The sequence below is a fragment of the Palaemon carinicauda genome, chromosome 37 (genome assembly GCF_036898095.1).
Source record: "Palaemon carinicauda isolate YSFRI2023 chromosome 37, ASM3689809v2, whole genome shotgun sequence".
NCBI classification, from domain to species: domain Eukaryota; kingdom Metazoa; phylum Arthropoda; class Malacostraca; order Decapoda; family Palaemonidae; genus Palaemon; species Palaemon carinicauda.
Window position 1 is genome coordinate 70,946,723 of NC_090761.1, and position 22,986 is coordinate 70,969,708.

The 22,986-nt window shown below is 36.8% G+C and overlaps 1 protein-coding gene across 4 annotated transcripts in view; it reads left to right on the forward strand.

The window, feature by feature from the left end:
- Positions 1 to 22,986, forward strand: part of LOC137629780 (uncharacterized) — a 55,938-nt gene that overhangs the window by 25,326 nt on the left and 7,626 nt on the right. For 2 of the 4 annotated variants that reach the window (XM_068361408.1, XM_068361411.1), the window contains exons 8-18: positions 2,378 to 2,511; positions 2,695 to 2,836; positions 2,964 to 3,219; positions 4,004 to 4,241; positions 4,613 to 4,766; positions 6,834 to 7,154; positions 10,600 to 10,867; positions 11,725 to 14,020; positions 14,135 to 14,350; positions 20,670 to 20,754; positions 21,168 to 21,401. In XM_068361408.1, coding sequence (XP_068217509.1) covers positions 2,378 to 2,511; positions 2,695 to 2,836; positions 2,964 to 3,219; positions 4,004 to 4,241; positions 4,613 to 4,766; positions 6,834 to 7,154; positions 10,600 to 10,867; positions 11,725 to 14,020; positions 14,135 to 14,350; positions 20,670 to 20,754; positions 21,168 to 21,401 — 4,344 coding nt within the window. The remainder of the gene's footprint in view (positions 1 to 2,377; positions 2,512 to 2,694; positions 2,837 to 2,963; positions 3,220 to 4,003; positions 4,242 to 4,612; positions 4,767 to 6,833; positions 7,155 to 10,599; positions 10,868 to 11,724; positions 14,021 to 14,134; positions 14,351 to 20,669; positions 20,755 to 21,167; positions 21,402 to 22,986) is intronic. The other 2 variants (XM_068361409.1, XM_068361410.1) reach the window with 2 other exon arrangements.

Consider the following 22,986-nt stretch of genomic DNA (forward strand, 5'->3'; position numbering starts at 1 on the left):
CTTTGAATCCATGAAGAATAAAGATTTGGGAGAGTTTAACCTTGTAGCCTATAAATGCTTAAGACCTTATATTTTGTATTTAACTGAATGGGTAATTTTTATCTGCATTAAATAGAGAGGTTTCATTTTGGGAAAGCTCAGGCTCCAAGTATTGTGAAAAGTTTTGACTTCTATGCTGTTGAAAGAATGGATTTGTTCATCTTTTTTCCAAGTTGCTGATTCTGGAAAATCACATCAGTATGTAGGGATTTTGTTGGAGCTTGTGAATAAAATTATAGTGGCTAACTTGAAATGTAGAATCCAGAACTGGCATATGTATGTAGCTATGTGGGTTTCTGATATAAAGTGAAGAGTCCATTTATACGATAGGTGCACAGCTTCGAGGAAGCATTTCAAGTGTGTTATGTCAAATGGATTGTCAAACGATGGGGAGCCTCCAGTTCCATAACGTTTTCACGACTAATGACATTCATTTTAAAGTCCTCTCCTGTTGTTGAAGACCCCCTTCTACATTTTTCCTGATATTAACCTCACCTTGTCCAAAGAGGCCTATTCATTAGAACCTTAAATTGACTGGCTGAGAAGCCATACGATGTTATGACTCCAAGAGTCAGTTAGTAACCTCTCCTGATCACCTGCCTCATCTAGAGCTCGCCTACCTACTGATACCATGACCTTCAAAGGTTTTGGAAGCAATCTCTCATTGAAAAGTAAGAGAATTTTGATGGTGGTAGTTTCTTCTTCCCTTCCCAGGGGTTTTGTCAAGTTCTTCTGTGTCCAAAGGGTAGGTGCTCAGCTGCTGCTTACTAATAACATTATAAAACAGCATTACCTTCTTTGGATCTCAGACCAGACGTAGACTTCTCCAAAGCTGTTCTCATTTTCCCCTTGCCTCCACCCTAGTCAAGATTTTCAGTCAAGTGTTTGATTAGTACCGTCAACATCTGTCAGAAAAGGTTTGCATTCGAGTTGGCTAAAAGAAGCTCATTCTGGCCGTAGCATCTCTCACGTCTTAAAAAGATAAAACGTTCACCAGCATATACAACACTTTTGACAGTAATCGAAACTTGGCCAAGTTGAGAATAATCATCAGATCTTATGCTCTTTGCAGAAATTTTCTTCTGCATGATTGTGGTAGGAGCACGGTATAGATACACCTGTGAGAAAAGTATAGTGTCAGCTCCATGACTTGCTTTTACTGGCCTTTGCACATGCCGGCCATTTTTTCCACCTCAATGATTGATATGCTTTGCCTATCAGTAACATTAATTTTGTTTTCTGGCTGTGTTTATTTAGCGTTTCTACACGTTAAAATGTTTGTTGGTTATTATGCAATTGGTACTTTGTGAGATCATGTCAGAAATTGATGGTCTTGTGTTAGTGAGCTTATATATGGTGAAATCCTTAGTGGTTGAAGTTTTTCCCAATAATAAAAAGGTGGTGAACATTAATTCTAGGCTTACAATGTTCTATAAACTGAGCATATATGTCTTTTATCTTTCTTTGTATTCTTTTTATTTTATCTAATGTTTCTGTTGGAACATACTTTTGACATTCTGTTCAGTTTTAGAAGAAAATAAATCTAGTCACAATGTCATCAAAAGTTATCTAAAGCATTATTTATGTAACATTGAAAGGAATGATTAAGTACACATGTACAAAATCAGGATTTTATGTGAACGATGTTTACTCACCTCTACAAACGTGATATGTATGCTGTATTCATTATTTTTTATGGGTCTGTTATTGGATAGTTTCAATGATAGGTTAGAAAAATATTGAGAATTTTATGTAGGGAGCTCCCTAACTTCCCTATTTCCTCATCCTAATATTGGCCCTTTCTCCAAAGGGTTGGCTCTTCAAGCAATACAATAAGAATAATTTAAAATATGCTTAAATACCATTGTCATTCATAATTATAAATGTCCCATTGTTGATGCATCTATTAATGCCCTGAAATTATTCTCATTCTTCTGTTCTTTGGTTTTGGTGGCCGATGTGGTAACATCCCTGACTGGTGAATGCCAGACTGGGGTTCGAGTCCCTCTCAAACTGATTAGTTCCTTTTGGTCACTGCAACCTCACCATCCTTGTGTGCTAAGGATGGGGGATTTTGGGGAGCCTATAGGTCTATCTGCAGATTCATCAGCAGCCATTGCCTGGTCCTCCTTGGTCCTAGCTTTGGTAGAGAAGGGGCTTGGGTGCTGATCATATGCATATATGGTCAGTCTCTAGGGCAGTGTCCTACTTGATAGGGCAATGTCACTGTCCCTTGCCTCTGCCATTCATGAGCAGCCTTTAAAACCTTTAATATGTAGTGGTGTGGTAATTTTGTTTCTTCCCTTAATAATGTGATTTTGATTTTTTTTTTGTACAGGAAATGGACAAAAATAGAACAACTGTGCAGGAACGAGATCCATTTAATATGTCCAGATGCCCAGCCAGTATAGATTTTGGACAGTACGACATACAGACTTGGTATTCTGCGCCATACCCTCAAGAGTATGCACGGTAAGAATTTCATTGCATCTTAGAATTGTCAAGTAGATTACATAGCATAGATTTAAGATGCATAGTCAGATAGGGATAAGTTTACTTATTGAATTCATTACCATACATCAAATATATGTTTGATAAATTGAGAATACATTGAAATGCAAATGAATTTATGTAAAATCTCTCTTTTTCTAACAGGTTAACTAAATTGTTCCTGTGCGAGTTTTGTCTCAAGTACATGAAGAGTGTGTCCATGTTAGGGCGACACTTGCAGAAATGTCTTTGGCGAACTCCACCGGGAACCGAAATATACCGAAATGATGGTCTCTCTGTGTTTGAGGTAAGGAAAAAAAGAGCGTTGATGGATGAAAATAAGGCTTTTGAATCTGGATAATGTGATTCATATGAACCTATTTAATACTTGTTCTTCTCTGTTTTTCATTCACCTTCTTTTCTCTTTTCTTTAGGTTGATGGCAATGTTAGTAAAATATATTGCCAAAACCTGTGTCTCCTGGCAAAGTTATTTCTTGATCACAAAACATTGTACTACGATGTTGAGCCTTTCCTCTTCTACGTCCTGACGAGAAATGACGGGAAAGGATGCCATCTCGTCGGTTATTTTAGCAAAGAAAAGTTGTCAGCTCTCAAATACAATGTTTCTTGCATCATGACTATGCCACAGTATCAGAGACAGGGATATGGAAGATTTCTCATAGATTTTAGTAAGTATGCCCTTATTTAATCCAATATATTTGATTTGTAATAGCGTAAATGGAAGAAAGTAGAAGAGGTAAAATAAAGCTAAGAACCCAATATATTTAATGTGTAAGAGTAAAAGAAACAAGTAGAAGGGATAAAATAAAGCTGAGAAATATATAAAATAATGTATATACTAGAGAGAGTCCTCAACTTAGAAACTTAATTGGTTTCAAGAAGTTGTTTGTAAGTCGAATAGGTTGTTAGTCAAATTTTCTTGAATTTGTCATATGGTAGACCTAACCTGAATTCCATGCTTATGATTTCTTGCTACAGAAGTCAACAAATAGTTAGATTTCACTTAAGATATAAGGTTATTATAAAAGGGATTTTAATGAAGGAAAAATCTATTTCTGGGTGAGGGACCTGTGTCGCCCAGTGAAATGCTCCTATAGCACCATTTCTAAGGTATCAATACTGCTAAATATACCAGAGAAAAAAGTTGCATGGAATGCCAGGAATATACCCAGCTCGCTCACCCTTATAGAGTGTCGGTATAGTAACTGGGGCGTGTTAAAACCACTACCAGAGGTCCCTTACCAATTAGTGTTCTCCTTCCTCAACATCCCCCGTTACTATGAGGTGCTGTTATACATCCAACTACTGCCCGCTACTATGGCTACTCCCCCCTCCCCACCCCCCCACCCCTACCATTCTCCACACACACTCATCATTCTGTATTGTTTTATTATAGTATTGAAGAAATACGCTTACCCATTGCTATATACTCTAATAAGAATATCATTTCAGGTTATTTGTTGTCAAAACGAGAAGGCCAGCCAGGTACTCCGGAAAAGCCCCTTTCGGATCTTGGTCGAGTCTCCTACACAGCCTATTGGAAGTCCGTTGTCTTAGAGTACCTGTATCATGTGCGTGAAAGCAACACTTTTAGTTTACAAGACATAGTGAAAGAGAAGGCCATGTATCCATCAGATGTCGCATATACGCTGAGTATCCTGAATTTTATTAAGAGGGATGCTAATGGACAGTAAGTGAAATACGTTAGCTCTGTAATTTGTTTGTTTGTTATTAATGAAACAGAATTACTTTATTTCAAGTATGCTATGTATTTTACGAATATTTGCTGATACTGTAAAGTGAAAAAAGTGTGCCATAGTTTAATTTTAGAAATATAGTTGGGCCATGTGATGTAAATAGCCAGTTTGTAAATAGATATTAGGTAAGGCGAGATATAATTTTTTAGTTTGAGGAGCACAATTGTTATAAACTTCAAAAATTTTCACTTGATCTTATGTTATTTATTTACAGGTTCTCCATTCTTGGTTCATGACCTTGCATTACAATATAATTTTATTTAATTCCTTTTATTGTGTATTGATTAATATCTATAAATTACAGGGTTATTGTCAGTATAGACTGGGGGATGGTAGAAGATCATTATCAAAAGCAAGAGAGTAACCCTCGCCGGTTGAGACTTGATCCCGAAGCACTTCGCTGGTCTCCGATGGTGTCTGGACACAATACATCTTCCTCACATATTGATTCAGATGAGGTAAAGTGTTCCCTATTACTTGTTACTTTTCATTTTGCATGGGAGGGGTACTTCGACTCTAGCTTTGCTTCTCTGTCTCACACCAAAAGCTTCACAGGTTAGTGTGATGAATCACCAGGTAGTTAATGGACTGGAAAATCTTCACTTTGAATTTACTATTCTATCGACTAGGAACTTCGAGTCTAAGACTGTTGTTAAATTGTCTGATTCTGTGGAAGGCACTTGGGTGATTTTTGGACAGGCTTTTGTATTTAGATCATTTGCAAGTGTAGGCAACCAAAACAGGATTATTTTCACTCAATTTTCACTCAATTTTCAAGTTAGAAAACTCATATACACCGTAGATGATCGTGGTAACACTAGGTATTTGTTGTTGAGTTATAGTGAGTTACAGTTGAACACTTTTGGAAGAGAATTGATAACTAATAGAATTTATCATTGAAGCCATAATTGTCCTTGTGGATGTGTTAGTTGGTTGTAATTATGAGTTACAAGTTTAACATCAAAATGGCACTCCTATTTCTGATGCGGTTAGGAATGACTGCCCTAGTACAAAACGTTTTGTTCAAAACAATGTTTCTAAAATTAAAAAAGAGCCTTGCAATTTTCATATTGTTACACGTATGGCATTAATAAGACAGTAGAAATTTCAAGAAAGTGTCGTAGAACACAGTCTTAAAGAACTAAAGAGTAGAGTTCTCTTTATGTAATTAGTTTATAATAGATCTTATAAAAAATGCCGTTGCAGCTGGCCATAGTGGTGGGTTGGTGTTAGAGGATGGTAGTTCATCTTCATCACTTTGTTCCTTTAGTACCTCATTCATGACACTATCAAAAGTTCTAGTTGTTCCTTTAGTACCTCATTCATGACACTATCAAAAGATCTAGAACATCCAGGTTAAGCAGTTGCTGTATCTCATTCTGGTAGTATGTGGTTTTGGTTTTGGTTATCTGAAAGATCCTTACCTATTGTGCAGTCAGCGAATTGTGTTGACATGAGGATAGTTACAGATGGTTTCAAATTATTGGAACCTAGATATATGTCTACTGTAGGCTCTAGAGCCTTTAAATATGCGGCCCCAAGACTATACAATAACCTCCAACGAGACATCCAAAATATTAAAGATAAGGCTTTCAAGAGGAAACTGGAGACATTCTTGTTCTGCGAGTGCTTCAAATTTGTCGATTTTAACAGTAAACGAGCAATATACGGTGTGAAATGTTGAATGCTTTCGAATGAACATGATGAAATGACTCTGGGGTTCCTGTAGAGAGTATGGTTCCTCTGCTGTATATGACCAGAAAAACAGCCCTTTAAAGTAAAGTAGTATGTTAGCCTCTCTAACACCTGTTGATATTAAACAAGAAGGTTGATTGAGATAACAGTCTTACCAGTAGGTTAAACTAGTACCTGTGTAGTAGATAACTCTCTCTAACAGATTAGACAAAAGACTTATTAACATGGGATTTATTGGCACTAAATACTAGGCTTGTATGTTTTATCATTGTAGCTTTTACAATATATGTAAAAGTTGAACTGTAGATATTAAAACTTTCAATTATCAAACTATGGCTGCCAGGTAGTGATTATATTAGAGATTTTTATTTTGTTTGAATCATCTTTATGAATATCTCTCTCTCTCTCTCTCTCTCTCTCTCTCTCTCTCATGATAACTTGAATATTTACAGGAATAGGAATACTATTTTTATCCAAGATCAGTCATCCGTGATTTTCTATAATCTATTGTGTGGTGGTTAATAAGAAAAAGTAGGCAAAATAAGCAAGAAAATTAGGTCTACGTTTTCCTAACTTTTCAGTTCATTGTATAAGTTAGAATCACTTTCTGGGGCACACTTGCACTACTGTAGTATTTGAGTAACATTGAACTTATATCACTTTTACTTATATTGTAGATTTCAAGGTATCAGTGTAATTAAGCATCATTATCTTGTTGATTATTAGCGAAGTACACTTAAATGTAATGCATTAGTTGACCTTCTTAGGTAGCAAACTTAGAGGGACACTTAGTAGTAGAACTAAAGTGAAATAAAATTTGGTATTTTTAGGAGAAAGATGAAATAAGGAGAGTTTCAACTCATGGGAAAACAGAAACGGCTCGAGTGGAGAGAACCGGAGTCTTAGGGATGCACAATGGTCTTTCTAAGTCTCGGAGAAAATCATTATCTGATTGGGAGAAGACAGATGAGGATATTAAGATGGAAGATGAATTCTTCGAGGATGATGAGAAGCTGGGTGTCGAAGAACCAGAAACTCAACCTGCAGTAATGACAGCACCTGCACAGCAGCCCACCCCTAAGCCAAGTGGCCGTCCGTTTAATATTGTTGTCCCTAAGGTGAAGGGTAGCTCAGAAACTCCACTATCTGTGGTAAGAGAGAAGTTTGAACCTAATGATAGTTATTCTACGTTGTCCTTTTTTTTTTTTTTCTTTGGTTAAGTAGTCATATTTATTTTAGTATTTCTTTCCTTGATCTTGAAGGTAGCTTGGTATGTTGGGTAAGCTATGCAATAAGTAGATTTTACTCATGTAGGTATAGAATAAGGTTTAGAGCCTGCAACATGTTTGCAGAGCATTGTGATCAACAATTTGTGGTAGCTGAAGGAGAGCGGATTTCACTTTGGTCAAGTAAAAGTCCATATGGGTTTCATAGCTACATCTAATGAAGGTAGAGCAGTTCTGTTTTTACTTATTTGAATTAGTTTTCACACGGAGCTTTTTCTTTTACTTTGCTTTTCTTTGTTTTCTGATGTTGCATTTATACGAAGGGACGAAGGGGCTCTCGTCACGTTTGTGATCTTTGGGAGTTGGCATGATCCTGTTTTCTTAATTCAGTGTTGTAAACTGACATAGGAACTGTAATGAGTGATCACAATCACTTATTTTGAAGGATTAAATGCTGTCTGTGTTTGTTTATAATTCATAAGAGGCACAGAATGTTTACAATACTGCAATAGATTTACATGAAATCCTATTTGGTGGATCCTCAGGCAAATGGTATTTTGGCTGTAATGAACAATATGCTATTGTGGCTTTAATTCATATGACAATAGAGATTATGGAGTACTTCTGAATTTGTTTTAAGAAATTTTATGATGGAATTGATGTAATAGAATTATTAGTGGTAGATTATAGTTTTGGGAAAGATGCGACTGTAATATGTTCCTTTAAAGAGCCTATAATTAGTATATCCAACTTGGATTTTTTGCTTATGTATCTTTGTGGGGCTGTGCTGTAAAACCACTTATAAACTCTGATTGCCGTGCACTACGTAAGAAAATAATTCGAGTACCTGTAGTGCATTTAGCTTAATGGCAGACCAACCTAAAACTGCTAAGTGTTTGACCTACTCATTTTACAGTGGCTGTTTGTTCTATTCACTATTTAGAAAGTTGAGTGTGAAATTGGAATGATAGTTTGCATGTTATCCTACGCTATTAGTGTATACCAGATTTACTGCAATCTGGTTATAATTTTAAGTTTTTGAATATAGTTTAACTTCAATTTTTGTGGAAGGGATTATTATATTAGCACTGTACCAAAGTGTACGTGTTCTGATATACCTTTTACTGTACTTTATCAGCATCTATGTGTATCAGGTTTGACGAGAACGTGATTTTTACAGAACAAACCCATTTCTCATACAAGTCTGCCATTTGTTGTTAGTTTTCATGAATCCTAATCACTGCACTCTGAATGGTTGGCAGTAATTGTACATGATCACTTTGAGACCTTTGGTTTCATGTAGGTAAGAACCACATCTCTTGTATTCTAGGTGTAGATCCAAGAAGAGAATTTGGTTGTGATATGGACTATTAAGCAATTCACATTCAGGGTCCATAGCTTTAAGAAACATGAGATTTACAAAGAAAAGAAAGATTTGCAAAGAAAAGAAAGAGATGATGTCAATGCAATGTCTCTAGAGACAAGGTTGTTACCTGCTTGAAACAGGTGCTCCAATGGTGTAACTTGTTGCCAGCTAACAGCAGGTATTTGCAAGGATTATGAACGAGGTAATGTGAATGAATGGTTTAAATGTGAATGAATGGTTTAATCCACAAACAAAAGAAACTATTGAGTGTGTTTATTAAGATTACAACCCCATCTCTCAGATTTATATTTTCGTGGTCTTTGAATGCCTTCAAGCAAAGTCTCCTGTTTAACATGCACGAGATCATTTGTAACAGGCCGCATGGACCAGAAGGTATCCGTCAATCATCTTCCTCACATTTCGTGAGAACTAATTCTACAGCCCTAGCCAGAATTTTCATCTCTCACTTTTCATGAGTTTGTACCAGTTCAGCAGACCTGCCCAGATTTTTCCATATTTTGTTATTTCACGATTGCCATTGTTTATCATTCTTCTAAACATTAGAACATTTTGGATTCCTAGGTGTTTGACTTGGCCAATGGCTGTGAGTAGTTGACAATACTCCAATGTATTTTGTAACTGATAGTTTTGCTTACTAATTTGGTGTTGTATTTTTAATGCCAGGTGTGTACAGTGGTTTTATATTTTCCACCAATCTCATCACTTTATATGCTTTGCCATTTTGAGTTAGGGTCGAATTTTGGTTGATCTATACTGTATTTTTAGTGAAACGTTTAAGGAGGTTTCAGGACTGTTGCTTTGCCCTCTGACCAGGCATCTTTGATGACCCTTAAATCTTACCAGGCCTACACAGCTGTTGTAAGAGGACCTTTGGGTGAATATCATACTGAAGATGGAATTTTGTCTTTTAGGCTTGTATCTTCAAGATGGTCAGCAAAATTGCAAGCTCTCTAAAGTAGAAGTAGTGGGTTAGTTATTTGTATCAGACTTCAGGGTGGAGATCCAAACGCTAACCAGCAGAAGTGTACCATAGTTTTCTCTACCGTCACTTCATCCCAGTGTGTCCAGCGTGGTGTATTGAGTGTTCCACAGCTTTTTTTTTTTTACCATCTCTTCATATACCTCATTCTTGAATATTTAAGATGATTTTCTGGTGTGCTGTATTCAGCCTTACCTGCAGAGAAAATAGATACTAGTGCCTGCATTGCCAGACTGTTTTTCTCTGCAGAGCAATGCAAGGAACATATCACGAGGACATGGTATAAGGCAGGTCATAAATAGAAGCATAAGTAATGTGGCAGATGGGAAAGCAGAGCAAGTGAGAGTTCATGTTCATCAAACTAAAGTCTTTATTTCTTGCTTTAAACTTAATAAGTATCGGAGGGTGTTTGATGTCAGAGGCCATCCTTCTTCTCCAAACTATATTTTTGATATTCTATTTATGGTTGCCATCCTAGATATGTAACCATGGTAGTTTTAGCTGTCTTGCATAAATACAACTGAAATATGTTCAATATCGAAGTCACTCAACACTCCAGTTTATAACTGCTTTGCTTTATATGTGATTGTGCAACTGGAGCCTTAGTTTCATGACTCTTATCCCTCTTAGGGTCCTGAACCTTTCAGGTCTAGATTAGCCATCTTGGATAAACGTAAATTGAGACTTCCCGCCTCCCAGAACCACTGGTATTCTAGACTTCTTTTTAGACATTGTGTAAAGTGAGGCAGGAGAATAATGGCTCTCTTTAGGTCTAAGAAGTAGATGCATTGTACTACTACTAATCTTTTACTGTCGTGTACAGAGGCTGCAATATTTGGACAAATGAAGGTTACGTATGAAAAACTATCCCCCTATGGGAATTAAATTTTTCCAACATTTAAAAACAAATAATTTTTCACTTATGTTGCTAGAATTAATCTCTTCTGATGTTATGTTTGATATTATGGATGTTGATATTAATTCTCTTTACTATTTTTGTTTAGGGTGAGGACCAAGAGAGAGGCAAGGAGAACATCAACAAGTCTACAACATCGAATGACAAAGCATCTAAAGAGGATGCGTATGTTTTCAAAGAAGAAGAAGACCACGACTTCGAGCCCAGTTTCCGAAGCTTGAAGAGCGAAAGAAGAAAATCTCTCACCTTGAAAGAGACCCAGTTTACTCTCGATGGCAAGCGAGAAAAGAGAAAGTCGTCTGTGAGTTCCGAAAGGAAGCTGTTGGCAGACGAGTCACCATCAGTAGAGGACAGGGGTGAGTGTTATTAACCCTTTTACCCCCAGGCTAGCTGGAAATTTCCAACCTTTCACCCCCAGGGGTTATTTGTTTTCAAGCACATTTTGCAGTATAATTTTTTTTTAAATTGCTCTAACATCATTAATTTTCATCATAGAGAGGTCAGGTTGGTCTCATTCTCTTGGAAAATGCCTGAAGTTTCTCAAAAAATTATCAAAAATATGAAAAAAAAATTTAAATAGCAGTTTTTTGCAAGGACGTACTGGTACGTCCATGGGGGTAAAGGGATGAGTTTTGTGAAACGTACCAGTACGTCCTTTTGGGGGTAAAAGGGTTAGTTTTTTTTATACCAACAACTTTCAGTACTCTTGTCAAACGTTTTAATTATTATTATTAGCTAAGCTACAACCCTAGTCGGAAAAGCACAATGCTTTAAGTCCAAGGGTTCCATTAGGGAAAATAGCCCGGTGAGGAAAGGAATAAGGAAATAGATAGATTAGTGTTACTGTTGTTTGGTGAGGGGGTTGGCATTCAATGGGTCAAAACATGTTTTCCATTTATTTCTTATCGATACATTTTGATAAGAAATAGTCAAGTATTATTGGGAAATAAATAAGGAAACAGTATAGGATTAAAACATGCTTCAAATAGATATTTCAACTTTAGATTTTGAACTTAATATCTGAAAACTTATCTTTAATTTTTTTTTAGAATCCTTTAGTAATTTCAAATAACAGGAGTTTTTTTTATGTATATGTTTCTGAAGGTGCAATCATTCTAAAAGTATAAAGTACTGGACATTGATCATACCCTTCAAACTATCGTGTATTGTAATTTTATAAAAGAATTTATATTATGTACGATTGTTTTTCCAGGTATGCGAGATCATTTAAACTCCCAGAAAGACTCCTCCGTACATGTCAAGAATTCAAGAAAAATTGCAACCACTTCCAAGGTGCTTCATCACTCGGACGACGATGACGACTTCCAAGACAATCTCGCTGAAAGTAGCAGCTTACCAAAGAACCTAAGAGAGACCTCCTCCTCTTCCTCTTCCTTCTCAATGTCTTCGTCGAAGCACAAAAGAAGAGAGGAGGAGGGATCTCGCAAGGAGAGGCGGAAAAGAGATGGAAGTGAAGATAATGAGGGAGAAAGTAGGAAGAGCCATCAGGAGTCGCCCAAGGATAGAAGGAGAGGGGAAGAGGAATATAATAGGGAACATCACAGGGATTCTTCCTCCTCCAAAAGTAGAAAGAGTGACTTGATAGAGGTCAACGACGTTGATAAAGAAAATAGACGAGAGACTGAAAATCATATGGAGTCTGATAGAAAAGAAAGATTGGGAAGGGGGGACATGGTGCCTGTTAGTGTAAAAGAAGTGGATAAGAAGCGAGATGTAAATAATAAAAGAGAACACGAAAGTAGAAAAGAAAGCTCTGTACTTAAAAGTAAAAGGAAACCTGAAAGAGAAATAGCTGAAGAAAGGACAAGGGAATCCTCAATAAATAAAGTGAAAAAGTCTGATGAAGACAGTCCGAAAGATGTATCTAATAAAAGTAAGAGAATAGATTGTGAAAACATACCCAGAATCCAATCGAAGGATGAAAGATGTAGGAAGGGGGAAGAAAGAGGGTTGATAATCACTAGTGAAAAGAGCGAGCTGAAGTTTGAGGAGCGAAATCATGGGAAAAATCGTAGAAAGATTGATTGCGACGAAGATGGAGATGAAATTCGCAGAGAACTCTCTCCAATCAAAGCCAAGCGATCGGATTCTTGCGACAAAGATAGGAGAAAAGACAGTCATTCAAAAAGTCGAAAATCAGAAAGTGACACGGGTGCAGAGGAATACCAAAGAAACATATTGCCAACCAAAGGCAAACCAAAAGGGGAAATTGTCGATGATGATTGTCGGAAAGATTCTTCTATTAGAAGGAAGAGGTCAGAGTCTGAAAGAAGTCATGATGATAACCAAAGAGAAATAACTCCTCGAAGCAGAAGAAAAGCTGAACATGACGAATGCAGGGATGAATTTTATAGGGAATCTTTGTCGCCAAGAAAATCAAGAGTGGATTCTAGCGAAAGTTTAGAGGGGAAAAGGGATCACTCAGGATCAAGGAAGAAAAGGCTAGAATCGGAAGATTTGGACGACAGTAGGGAAAATTCAAGAACACGGAAGAGAGCAGACTCTGACGAAGTTAGCGATGATAGACGGAGGGACAGTTCTCGAATGAGAAAGAGGCACGAAGATCACGGTAGTGATAGATTGCCTGAATCACCGGTGAAGAGCAGGCGGAAACATGAAGAAGGTGGTGATAGTCACAAGGAATCCTCTTCGGGTAGAAGCAGGCGGCGACATGAAGAAAGTGAAGAAGGCAGATCTAAGGATTCTATACCATCCAGAAGCAAAAGAAAAGACCACGATGAAAGTATGGAAGACGGTCGTAGAGACTCCTCCAAAAGCAGAAAGAAGTTGGACATTGATGATGGGGATGAGGAAAGCACAAGGGATAGCAGTTCTTTTTCGAGAAGTAGAAGAAGAAGTGAAGCCGATGAAAAAGACCATCACCATCACCACCACCATCATCACCATCATAGAGAGCATTCATCCAGAAGTAGGAGGAGTGGCACCTATGACCTAAAAGAAGACCACCGCAGCGATTCTTCAAACCGCAAGAAAAAGATTGAATCAGAAGAAAAGGAGGAGCACGTTGTACGTGATTGCTCTTCAACAAGGAGCAGGAAGCGAGTGGAACCTGATGAAAGCGAGGAAGAATCTTCTCTTGGTAAGGATTCTTGTAGAACAAGGAGGAAAGAGGAGCATATAGAGGATCTGCCAGCAAGTGGTCACAGAGAATCGTCTCGTTGTCGGAAAAAATTAGAGCAAGACTTAAAGAAGGACTCTCCAGAGTCTAGGAAACCCGTAACAGAAACTCCTGAAGCAGAAAAGTCACATAGATTAAGAAGTAAAACACAGAGTCCCTCTGTTGTCTACAGTAGTCGTGATGGACGTAGAAGGAAACATTCAGAAATGGAGGAAGAAGAAAATCGCACAGAAATCTCACCTGTCAAGAATCAAACAAAATCACAGACAAGAAGAGCTGAAATTGAAGACTATCTCCTGCCGAAATATAAACGGGCAAAAAGATACGATGATGGAGATAGAAGTGATAGGTAAGTTTTATTTGAAATTTTTTGGAAAGGGGTGGACATTGATATATTGATAAAAATGAAGCTTAACTATGCTGCCTTGCTACTTACCATGAACATAATCTTCCTTTTTCTAAGCTTGATAAGCTTTGCCAACAGGTCCTCAAGACGAGAGAGGGAAGCGGAAAATAGACAAAGGTTAAAGAAACTGGAGGAAGAAGCTAAAACGAGGAAATCCAAACGTGTTGAAGAGCAGTCTGAGTTGCTGAAGGCTAAGAAAGCCAAACTATCAACTGGGCTGAGGAGAAGTCTTCGGGGTGTTCATGCGGAAGAGGAAGATGAAGAAGATGAAGGGTGAGTATTGCTGTTTACTTATTTTATAGTCTATATAAATTTTAATTGAAGTACAGTAGTATACTTAGACAAGACCACTTGCTTTCATAACTCAAAGAGTTTGTTGGCCTTGCTAAAAGGAAGGGAACTGGATTCATTTCCTCCACCAATCAAGTTGGGAGTAGGTTATGTTTTTACCCGATTGTTTGTTTGTGAACAACTTCCTGGCCATAATTTTGCTCATAGAGTAGTGAAACTTTCAGGGATTAATTTTTGTGATGAGACGTGGAAATGATTTAATTTTGAAAGTACTAGGTCGAAGGTCAAGGTCGAGAAATAATCTGCACTCAGTGTTTTTCTTGTATCATTATTGATATAAATAATAATTAAAGTGGTTTTCGTCATGTTTTAAGTTTATAAAATCTCTTTAATGCTGTATTTTCATATTTCACTAGCATTTGTTTCAAATGCAAGGCATTGTTGATTTAACACCCTGAGACAAGAAAGTGGCGTGGGTAGTATTGGTGTTCATTTCAAGGGAAATACTGTAAATAGATAAAAAAAAAAATCCAGTGGTCTCCTTCCTAGAAGTATTTCCAATTTAATGTCACTAAAGGTGGTTCTTCGAGTTTGTTAATGAGGCATTTTATATCTTGATGGTAGTTGGCTCGGTATATATATATTTTGATTACAATTTACTCAACTTGATTTTTACCTTTGCCCTACATTTTAATTACTTACTTAATTTCTAAGATAGGAAAATATGAGGTTATCAACTGTTTAAGGCATGATATGGTTTGTTGCAAAGATATTTTTGTATTAACTTTCGCTAATGTTCGCAAGATCATTCCCAAGATCACTGGTATTTTGTCTGTCAGAATCTCACATGAAGGTACTATAGCCTCATGGTGCATGTACCCTTGAGATCGTCAAATATGTCTAGTCTTGTGGTTTATTCTTTTGCATTTATTTAAATAATTAAGCCCCTTCACACCTTTTGTGGGATAAATATATTGAATGCAAGCCTTAGGAGGAAGTTTGGCCAGCAAAAGTTACGAATAACTTGCGATCAAATATCCTGCCAACTCAGGTGTCTTCACCTACCCTTCTTGAAAATCATTGTCATTGTAAACAATGACAAGGACAAGAGCAGGATAAAGAAAACTAAACAGGCAAAGAAAGAAGCAAGAAGAGCAGTAGCAAAGGCAAAGGCAGAGACAATGACAAGGACAAGAGCAGGATAAAGGAAACTGTAAACAGGCAAAGAAAGAAGCAAGAAGAGCAGTAGCAAAGGCAAAGGCAGAGACATTAAATTAAGTCTAAAGAGATGGAAACACGAGAAGGAGAGAAGAAAATATTACGAATTGCTAAGGCCCGAGATGCTGCATCTAAAGACCTGACACAGATAAGGCAAATAAAAGATAGCAATGGTATAGTTCTAGCAGAAGAGAATGAAATTATAAGAAGGTAGGAAACTTATTTTGAAGGACTATTGAATGAGGAGAACCCAAGAACACTATTTGAAGATGGACTCCCAAACGAGGCAGTTACCATTGGAGTGACTAGATGAGAAGTAGAACAAGCAGTAAAGAAGATGAAAAATAGTAAAGCTGCCGGACCGGATAATATACCAGTAGAGGTATGGAAGTCTTGGAGCGGAAGGCATAGATATCTTGTGGGACCTGACGCAGAAGATCTTCAATCAGGAAAAGATGCCAGAGAAATGGAGAAGCCTAATCGTTCCCATCTATAAGGGGAAGGGAGACATCAAGGAATGTGGCAACTACAGAGGTATAAAGTTGATAAGCCATACTATAAAAATATGGGAGATCATCATTGAGAAGAGACTCGGAGATGAAACAGCAACTGGTGAGGAACAATTTGGATTCATGCCTAGAAGAGGAACCGTAGAAGCAATATTTTCTTTGAGGCAGATGATAGAAAAACATCAGGAGAAACAGAAAGGATTACATATGGTCTTTATTGACATGGAGAATGCATACGATCGAATACCACGTCAGGAGCTGTGGAGATGTATGAGAGAAAAGGGAGTCCCTGAGAATTACGTAAGAATCACCCAAGATATGTATGAGAGGGCACAAGCAAATGTTAAGAGCAGTATAGGCCTAACAGAAAGTTTTCCAGTAAATGTGGGACTACATCAGGGGTCTGCATTGAGCCCTTACCTATTCAGTCTGGTCATGGATGTAGTAACACAGGGTATTAGTGATCAGTCTCCTTGGTGTATGCTTTTTGCTGATGATATTATACTGTGTAGCACTAGGCGAGAGGTAGTAGAAGAGAAACTTGAGGAATGGCGAAGAGAAATGGAAAATAGAGGATTGAAGATCAGCAGGAAATAGACAGAGTATTTGAGATTGAAAAATGGGGAGACCGGGGAAGTTAGTTTACAAGGAGAGAGATTGAAAAGAGATGAAAATTTATTTAGGATCAACAGTTGCAGAGGATGGTGAACTGGGAGCAGAAATAAACCACAGAATACAAGCAGGATGGAAGAAAGAATTGGAAAAAAGTGGGTGGAGTACTATGTGATGGGAAAATATGGGTTAAGTTGAAAGGTTAAGTACACAGGACAGTTGTGAGACCGGCAATGATGTATGGAGTGGAGACGTGGGCAATAAAGAAGGCAGAGATGAGAATGTTGAGATCGATGTGTGGGGTGACGAAGAGATAAGATATAGAATGAGGTACCCCTAATTATAATTAGGGGTACCACAGGAGTTAGAAAACTATCAGATAAGATCCAAGAAAGTAGACTGAGGTGGTATGTTCATGTCATGAGAAGAGATGAACAGTATATTGGGAGGAGAGTGATGGAAATGGAGGTACAGGGAACAAGGAGAGGGAGACCAAAGCGAAGGTGGATGGACTGTATCAATGATGACCTTCGATCAAAGAGATTAACCGGTGATGAAGTGTGGGACAGAGGCGGATGGAGAAAGCTGGCCAGAAACATCGACCCCACATAAAGGTGGGAAAAGATGTTAACAAAGAAGAAGAAAGAAGAATTGTAAACCACATTTGCAGTGATATGAAACCAAGTAATATAGTGTGACCGATTTTTTGACATTAGTCATGCCCCTTGAATCTCGCTGCCTAACTTACATTTCCCAAGAAAATGAGTTAGCTGGGTCATATATACCCAAGGTTACAAATTGTGCACAGGTAGTAAGACCAACTTTTTCTTTCTAGTAGACAAAAAGCCTTTGATCTTGGAAATTCTTGGGTGTGAATATAAGCCAATATATCATGGTAGTGTTTGTGAAAACACCTGTTATGTCATAGAAGTGTTATTTGTCTTGTCTGGTTTATTACATTACTGACTTAACATTTCTAACTTTAATGTATGAGCCTTGCAAGAACTGATTACTTATGTTGTTTCCATGTTCAAGGCATATTAGTACTATAACAAGCATTAACAGCTTTTTCACAATAATTTCATAGCTGAAGGGATTATTAGATCGAGTCTTCAGAATTGCTTACGGTAGATGGGAAATATTTTTATGGGGAAGTAGTTTATTTTTTTGTATAGAATAGATATCTTGGTCTTTGTCTGCATTGATAGTTTTACTGCGCTGGTTGAGCTTTGGTGCTAATTAAAAATCTGGAAGTTATTTGTTGTCAAAATTCAGACAGTTTGTGACTTACCCGACGTAGGCCAAGTTAATCATTTTGATGAAGATTTTGACTACTTTTAATAATCTGTAGTTTGGTTTTATTATTTAATATTAATGATACTAAGTTGAAATGGATTTATTTTTAGGATGCAGTACAGTAGCTCTTAGAGAAAATTGGCAACCACCTCTATGTTTTAAAAGGCACCCTTCTGGTTAGTGCATGATCCTTGTTATCCTCAAGTCTGGAAATCTACGTGAAAAGTCGTTACCCTTGTCCAAAAATAGATTCCTGTAGCTTTTAATTTGCTGCCTGTTTTTGTGCTTTTTGTATTTAAAAGTTTAGTTGAGTAGGACACTGGAATTGAATTAGTGTATGAGAAAACGTTTTAGATAATTCCGAACCTGCTTTACTTCTATTACTTTGCTACCCTCTTAGGGTAATTATTATTTGTTATCAAGTACTTGTTTAAGTCTATAAGTTACTATGAATATTTTTTTGTTCGTAAGAGTGAATTTTACTTTCTTTTGCAAAATATACACTGCTGCTTTTATGTATATTGTATAGTATTGAGAAACTCAAGCTTTGGTGCGAGTTCTAATCTTTATTGAGTTTTTTTTTCAATAATGAATGTTCTCTAAATTACATTTAACTTCCAAAGCGTTGGTATCCACGTGTTCATTGACTCTCCCTTTGACTGCATTGTGTTCTTCCAACAGAACCTAGATTAAGAAATGAAGGAAATTTGGGAAGGTGTAGGGTCGAGTCCATTAAGAATGCTCGCCTTCTCTATTACTTTGTCATAATATCTTGTTATTATTATTAGAGAAGAAATATGGAGTAAAGCCTGGAATACAGTGAGATTATTCTAATAAGGAAAATTTAGCGAAGACTTGTAAGTTTTACAAAAGGAATTATGGCCAGAGGAGGTAAACAAACAATAAAAATCGATGCAATGGGTCCTTATGAGATGCTATTAACCCTTTTACCCCCAGGCTCTTTGGAAATTTCCAACCCTTAACCCCCAGGGGGTCATTTTTTTCCCAGCACATTTTGCAGTATATCTTTTTTAAATTACTCTAACAGCCTTAATTTTTGTCATAGAGAGGTCAGGTTGGTCTCATTCTCTTGGAAAATGCCTGAATTTTCTCAAAAAATTATAAAAAATATGAAAAAAAAATTTTTATAGCATTTTTTTGCAAGGACGTACCGGTAGGGATGGGTTTTGTGAAACGTACCAGTACGTCCTTTGGGGGTAAAAGGGTTAAAACCCTTCAATGCCACATACAGTATTTCAGAATAGATTGTCCCTGGTTACCATTTAAGAAGGGTTCATGTCCTACTTCTTATGCGCCAGTTATTTTTGTGGTAAGGGCGAACGATCTCTGCGGTGTCTTGAGGGTAATGTAATCGTGGGTTCACTTAAAAGTTCAATGTATTCTTTACTTTATATTATTGTTGGATTATTTTAGATAAAGTTATGGCATTGAGCCGGGCCATGCCCCTTCTCATAAAGGGTTCAAATTCTTATTCCGTTGTGGGTTACTCTTCCTTATGCCATCAGCCTTTAGCATTCTACTATTCAAATTAAGTTGCAGGTTCAGTTATAATAATGATATGTAAAATAAGTTTGAAGTGTTCTTCTTTTCAAACTGGGTTACATGTTTGGTTATAATAATGATAATCAGAGTAATACTACCATTACTGTTTCCAGAAGCTCTTGATTTATGTTTATTCCCAGTTCAGAATAGCGTCGGAGGTCTTTGCAAGAATAGGGAAGTAGTCTGGAAATACAGTGACTGATTTTATTTCCTTATTTAGGATGAGGCTTTGATGTTTGTCTCTTGCTGAAACAGCCTTTATTCCCTCGTTGAATGTTTGTTTATATCGTGTAAGGCAATTGGAAAATTACAAATTGTTAAAGCAAAAGCATTGAACGACGGAGCAAGAGAATTATTAACCTCTCATGTAAGGTCAAATACCATTAAAGATTAGTATGTGGCTAGAAAGAGTAAACTACAGCAACGGAACATGTTTTTTTGGGGTGGCGGTGGTTCTAATCTCAGCTAGAGGCAGTAAAGTTTTTGGTGGGGTAGTGGGTGTCGGTTGGTATCTTCCAAATAATTTGTGAAAGAACCTTCATGAGGTAGTAATTTGATAGAGAAATTAGGTATCAATTATTCTTGGGTCTGATGAAAGTGAACTTATTTTTACCAGATATTTTAGAGATGCAGTACCACTGGGAGGTTGGGCTGTGGCACCCTAGCAGTACCAGCTGAACTCGGTTGAGTCCCTGATTAGGCTGAAGGAACATAGAGAGTAGAGGTCCCCTTTTTGTTTTATTGTTGGTGTCGGCTACCCCCCAAAATTGGGGGAAGTGCCTTGGTATATGGATGGAGTACCACTGAATCTCATTTCTCGTGTTGTAGAAATTGGATCAAGGCGAAGTTAGGCGTTTAGGTTGAAAGAGACCAAAGTGAAGAATTCAAAGCAAAAAACTGATCAAGATTATGTCAAATATACATCTACTTCTACATTGCAATGCTTTTGTAGGTGGCACCCTTTCTTTGGGATTGTTATGGAAAGCAGTGGTTGTAATGTGTTCCTGAGACTTCTCTATCATGAGAGAGTCATCAAAACCTTTATTGCTTTGATGTAATTGAACTGCATCTTAACTTGATGTTCCCCTTTTCCCTGGTATTAGCGTGGACGGTGGTGACTTGGAAATGCCACACCTTGAACCTATGGTTGACCTTGGGAAACGACCTGAGTCACCAGAACCGGATCAGGTAAGTTCACTGCATTTTTATCTTATTTGAATGGGTTCTAGCTACACAAGGTTTTGAGGGATTATTTTTAATAGCTTCACTAAATCAATATTACTGACTAAATATTACCTTGAAGAAAGTATTTTCTTGATTAGAGGTTTCAATAAAGTGCTGAACTAATATTTAGTGCTTTTACTTTTAGAAGATTTTGCATTTTAATTTGAGGTTTTAATATCAACTCTTATCAATTTAAAAAAGATTGACTTCCCAAGAAAATTTAATTTTCAAAGAAGGCTAACTTACTTTGAAAAATAAATCCCTGTATAAAATGAGTCTGCTTGTTTTCTTGTAATGTCATGATTTGGTAGCAGTTGCACGATTGTACTTTTTTGGGTATTGGATAAGGAATTTTTCATTGCTTTGATTTCTTTTAGATGTCATCAGAAAAGAATAGCGAAGACATCGTGAAAATAGACAAAAGGGAATGCCTTCCTGATGCTGAAGAATCCAGAAGTACTGGTAATGGTGAAAAGGCCCCTGAAGAACCGTCCGTTGTTAAGAAGCGAGGCTGGCCGAAAGGTGTACCTAGGGGGCCGAAGAATACTGGTCGGGGACGAGGACGAGGTTCTGGTAGAACGTGTGGCCGCCCACCCGGGAGGCGACCAAGGGTGAGTAGGCAAAACAGGAGTTCTCCCTCCAATTGTATAATTCCCCCAAAAAGAAAAAAAAGGATGGCATGATTTTGCTGCATGAAATGGGGAAGGTTGTGCCTGTGTAATTTTTACATAGAGGTGATTTTATGCCATATCTTATGTATGTTTTGTGCCTTTATATAAATGTGATAAAAAGAATGCAAAATATACCACATGAGTGTTTTGGTATGATTATGTATCAGATACGTTTTTCAGTCGCTATGGTTACATATTGGATGAACATAATTTTAATTTGTTTTGTATATCACATACTTCGTTATATACAGTACGTCCTTGCCCTTATAATTCTAAATTAATAATTTTATTTTGTGTTCATATATTGTGCAATATGTATTTCCTTGTTATTTGTGATATATTTTCTATCAGTTTTTGAAGAAATATCTGATAATGAATGCAGCATATAATTCATTTAAAATTTTTTTTTTTAGGAAAAGCAATGTATAATTTCAGTTAATTAGATACAGAATCAGGTAAAACAAAACTGTAATGGTAAGAATATGAACCTGGTAAAAGTAACGATATACAACCCTGGAAGATCCGATTAATTTGATCTAGTTCAATATACTTTGGATGTTACAACTCTTGGAAATCCTATGAATTTAATCTAGTTCATTATACTTTGGATGTTACAACTCTAGGAAATCCTGTGAATTTAATCTAGTTCATTGTACTTTGGATGTTACAACTCTAGGAAATCCTATGAATTTAATCTAGTTCATTATACTTTGGATGTTACAACTGTAGGAAATCCTATGAATTTAATCTAGTTCATTATACTTTGGATGTTACAACTGTAGGAAATCCTATGAATTTAATCTAGTTCATTATACTTTGGATGTTGCAACTCTAGGAAATCCTATGAATTTAATCTAGTTCATTGTACTTTGGATGTTACAACTGTAGGAAATCCTATGAATTTAATCTAGTTCATTGTACTTTGGATGTTACAACTGTAGGAAATCCTATGAATTTAATCTAGTTCATTGTACTTTGGATGTTGCAACTGTAGGAAATCCTATGAATTTAATCTAGTTCATTATACTTTGGATGTTACAACTGTAGGAAATCCTATGAATTTAATCTAGTTCATTATACTTTGGATGTTACAACTGTAGGAAATCCTATGAATTTAATCTAGTTCATTATACTTTGGATGTTACAACTGTAGGAAATCCTATGAATTTAATCTAGTTCATTATACTTTGGATGTTGCAACTCTAGGAAATCCTATGAATTTAATCTAGTTCATTATACTTTGGATGTTACAACTGTAGGAAATCCTATGAATTTAATCTAGTTCATTATACTTTGGATGTTACAACTGTAGGAAATCCTATGAATTTAATCTAGTTCATTGTACTTTGGATGTTACAACTCTAGGAAATCCTATGAATTTAATCTAGTTCATTATACTTTGGATGTTACAACTCTAGGAAATCCTATGAATTTAATATACAGTAGTTCATTATACTTTGGGTTTTACAACTAGAAAATCCTATGAATTTGATCTAGTTCATTATACTTTGGATGTTACAACTCT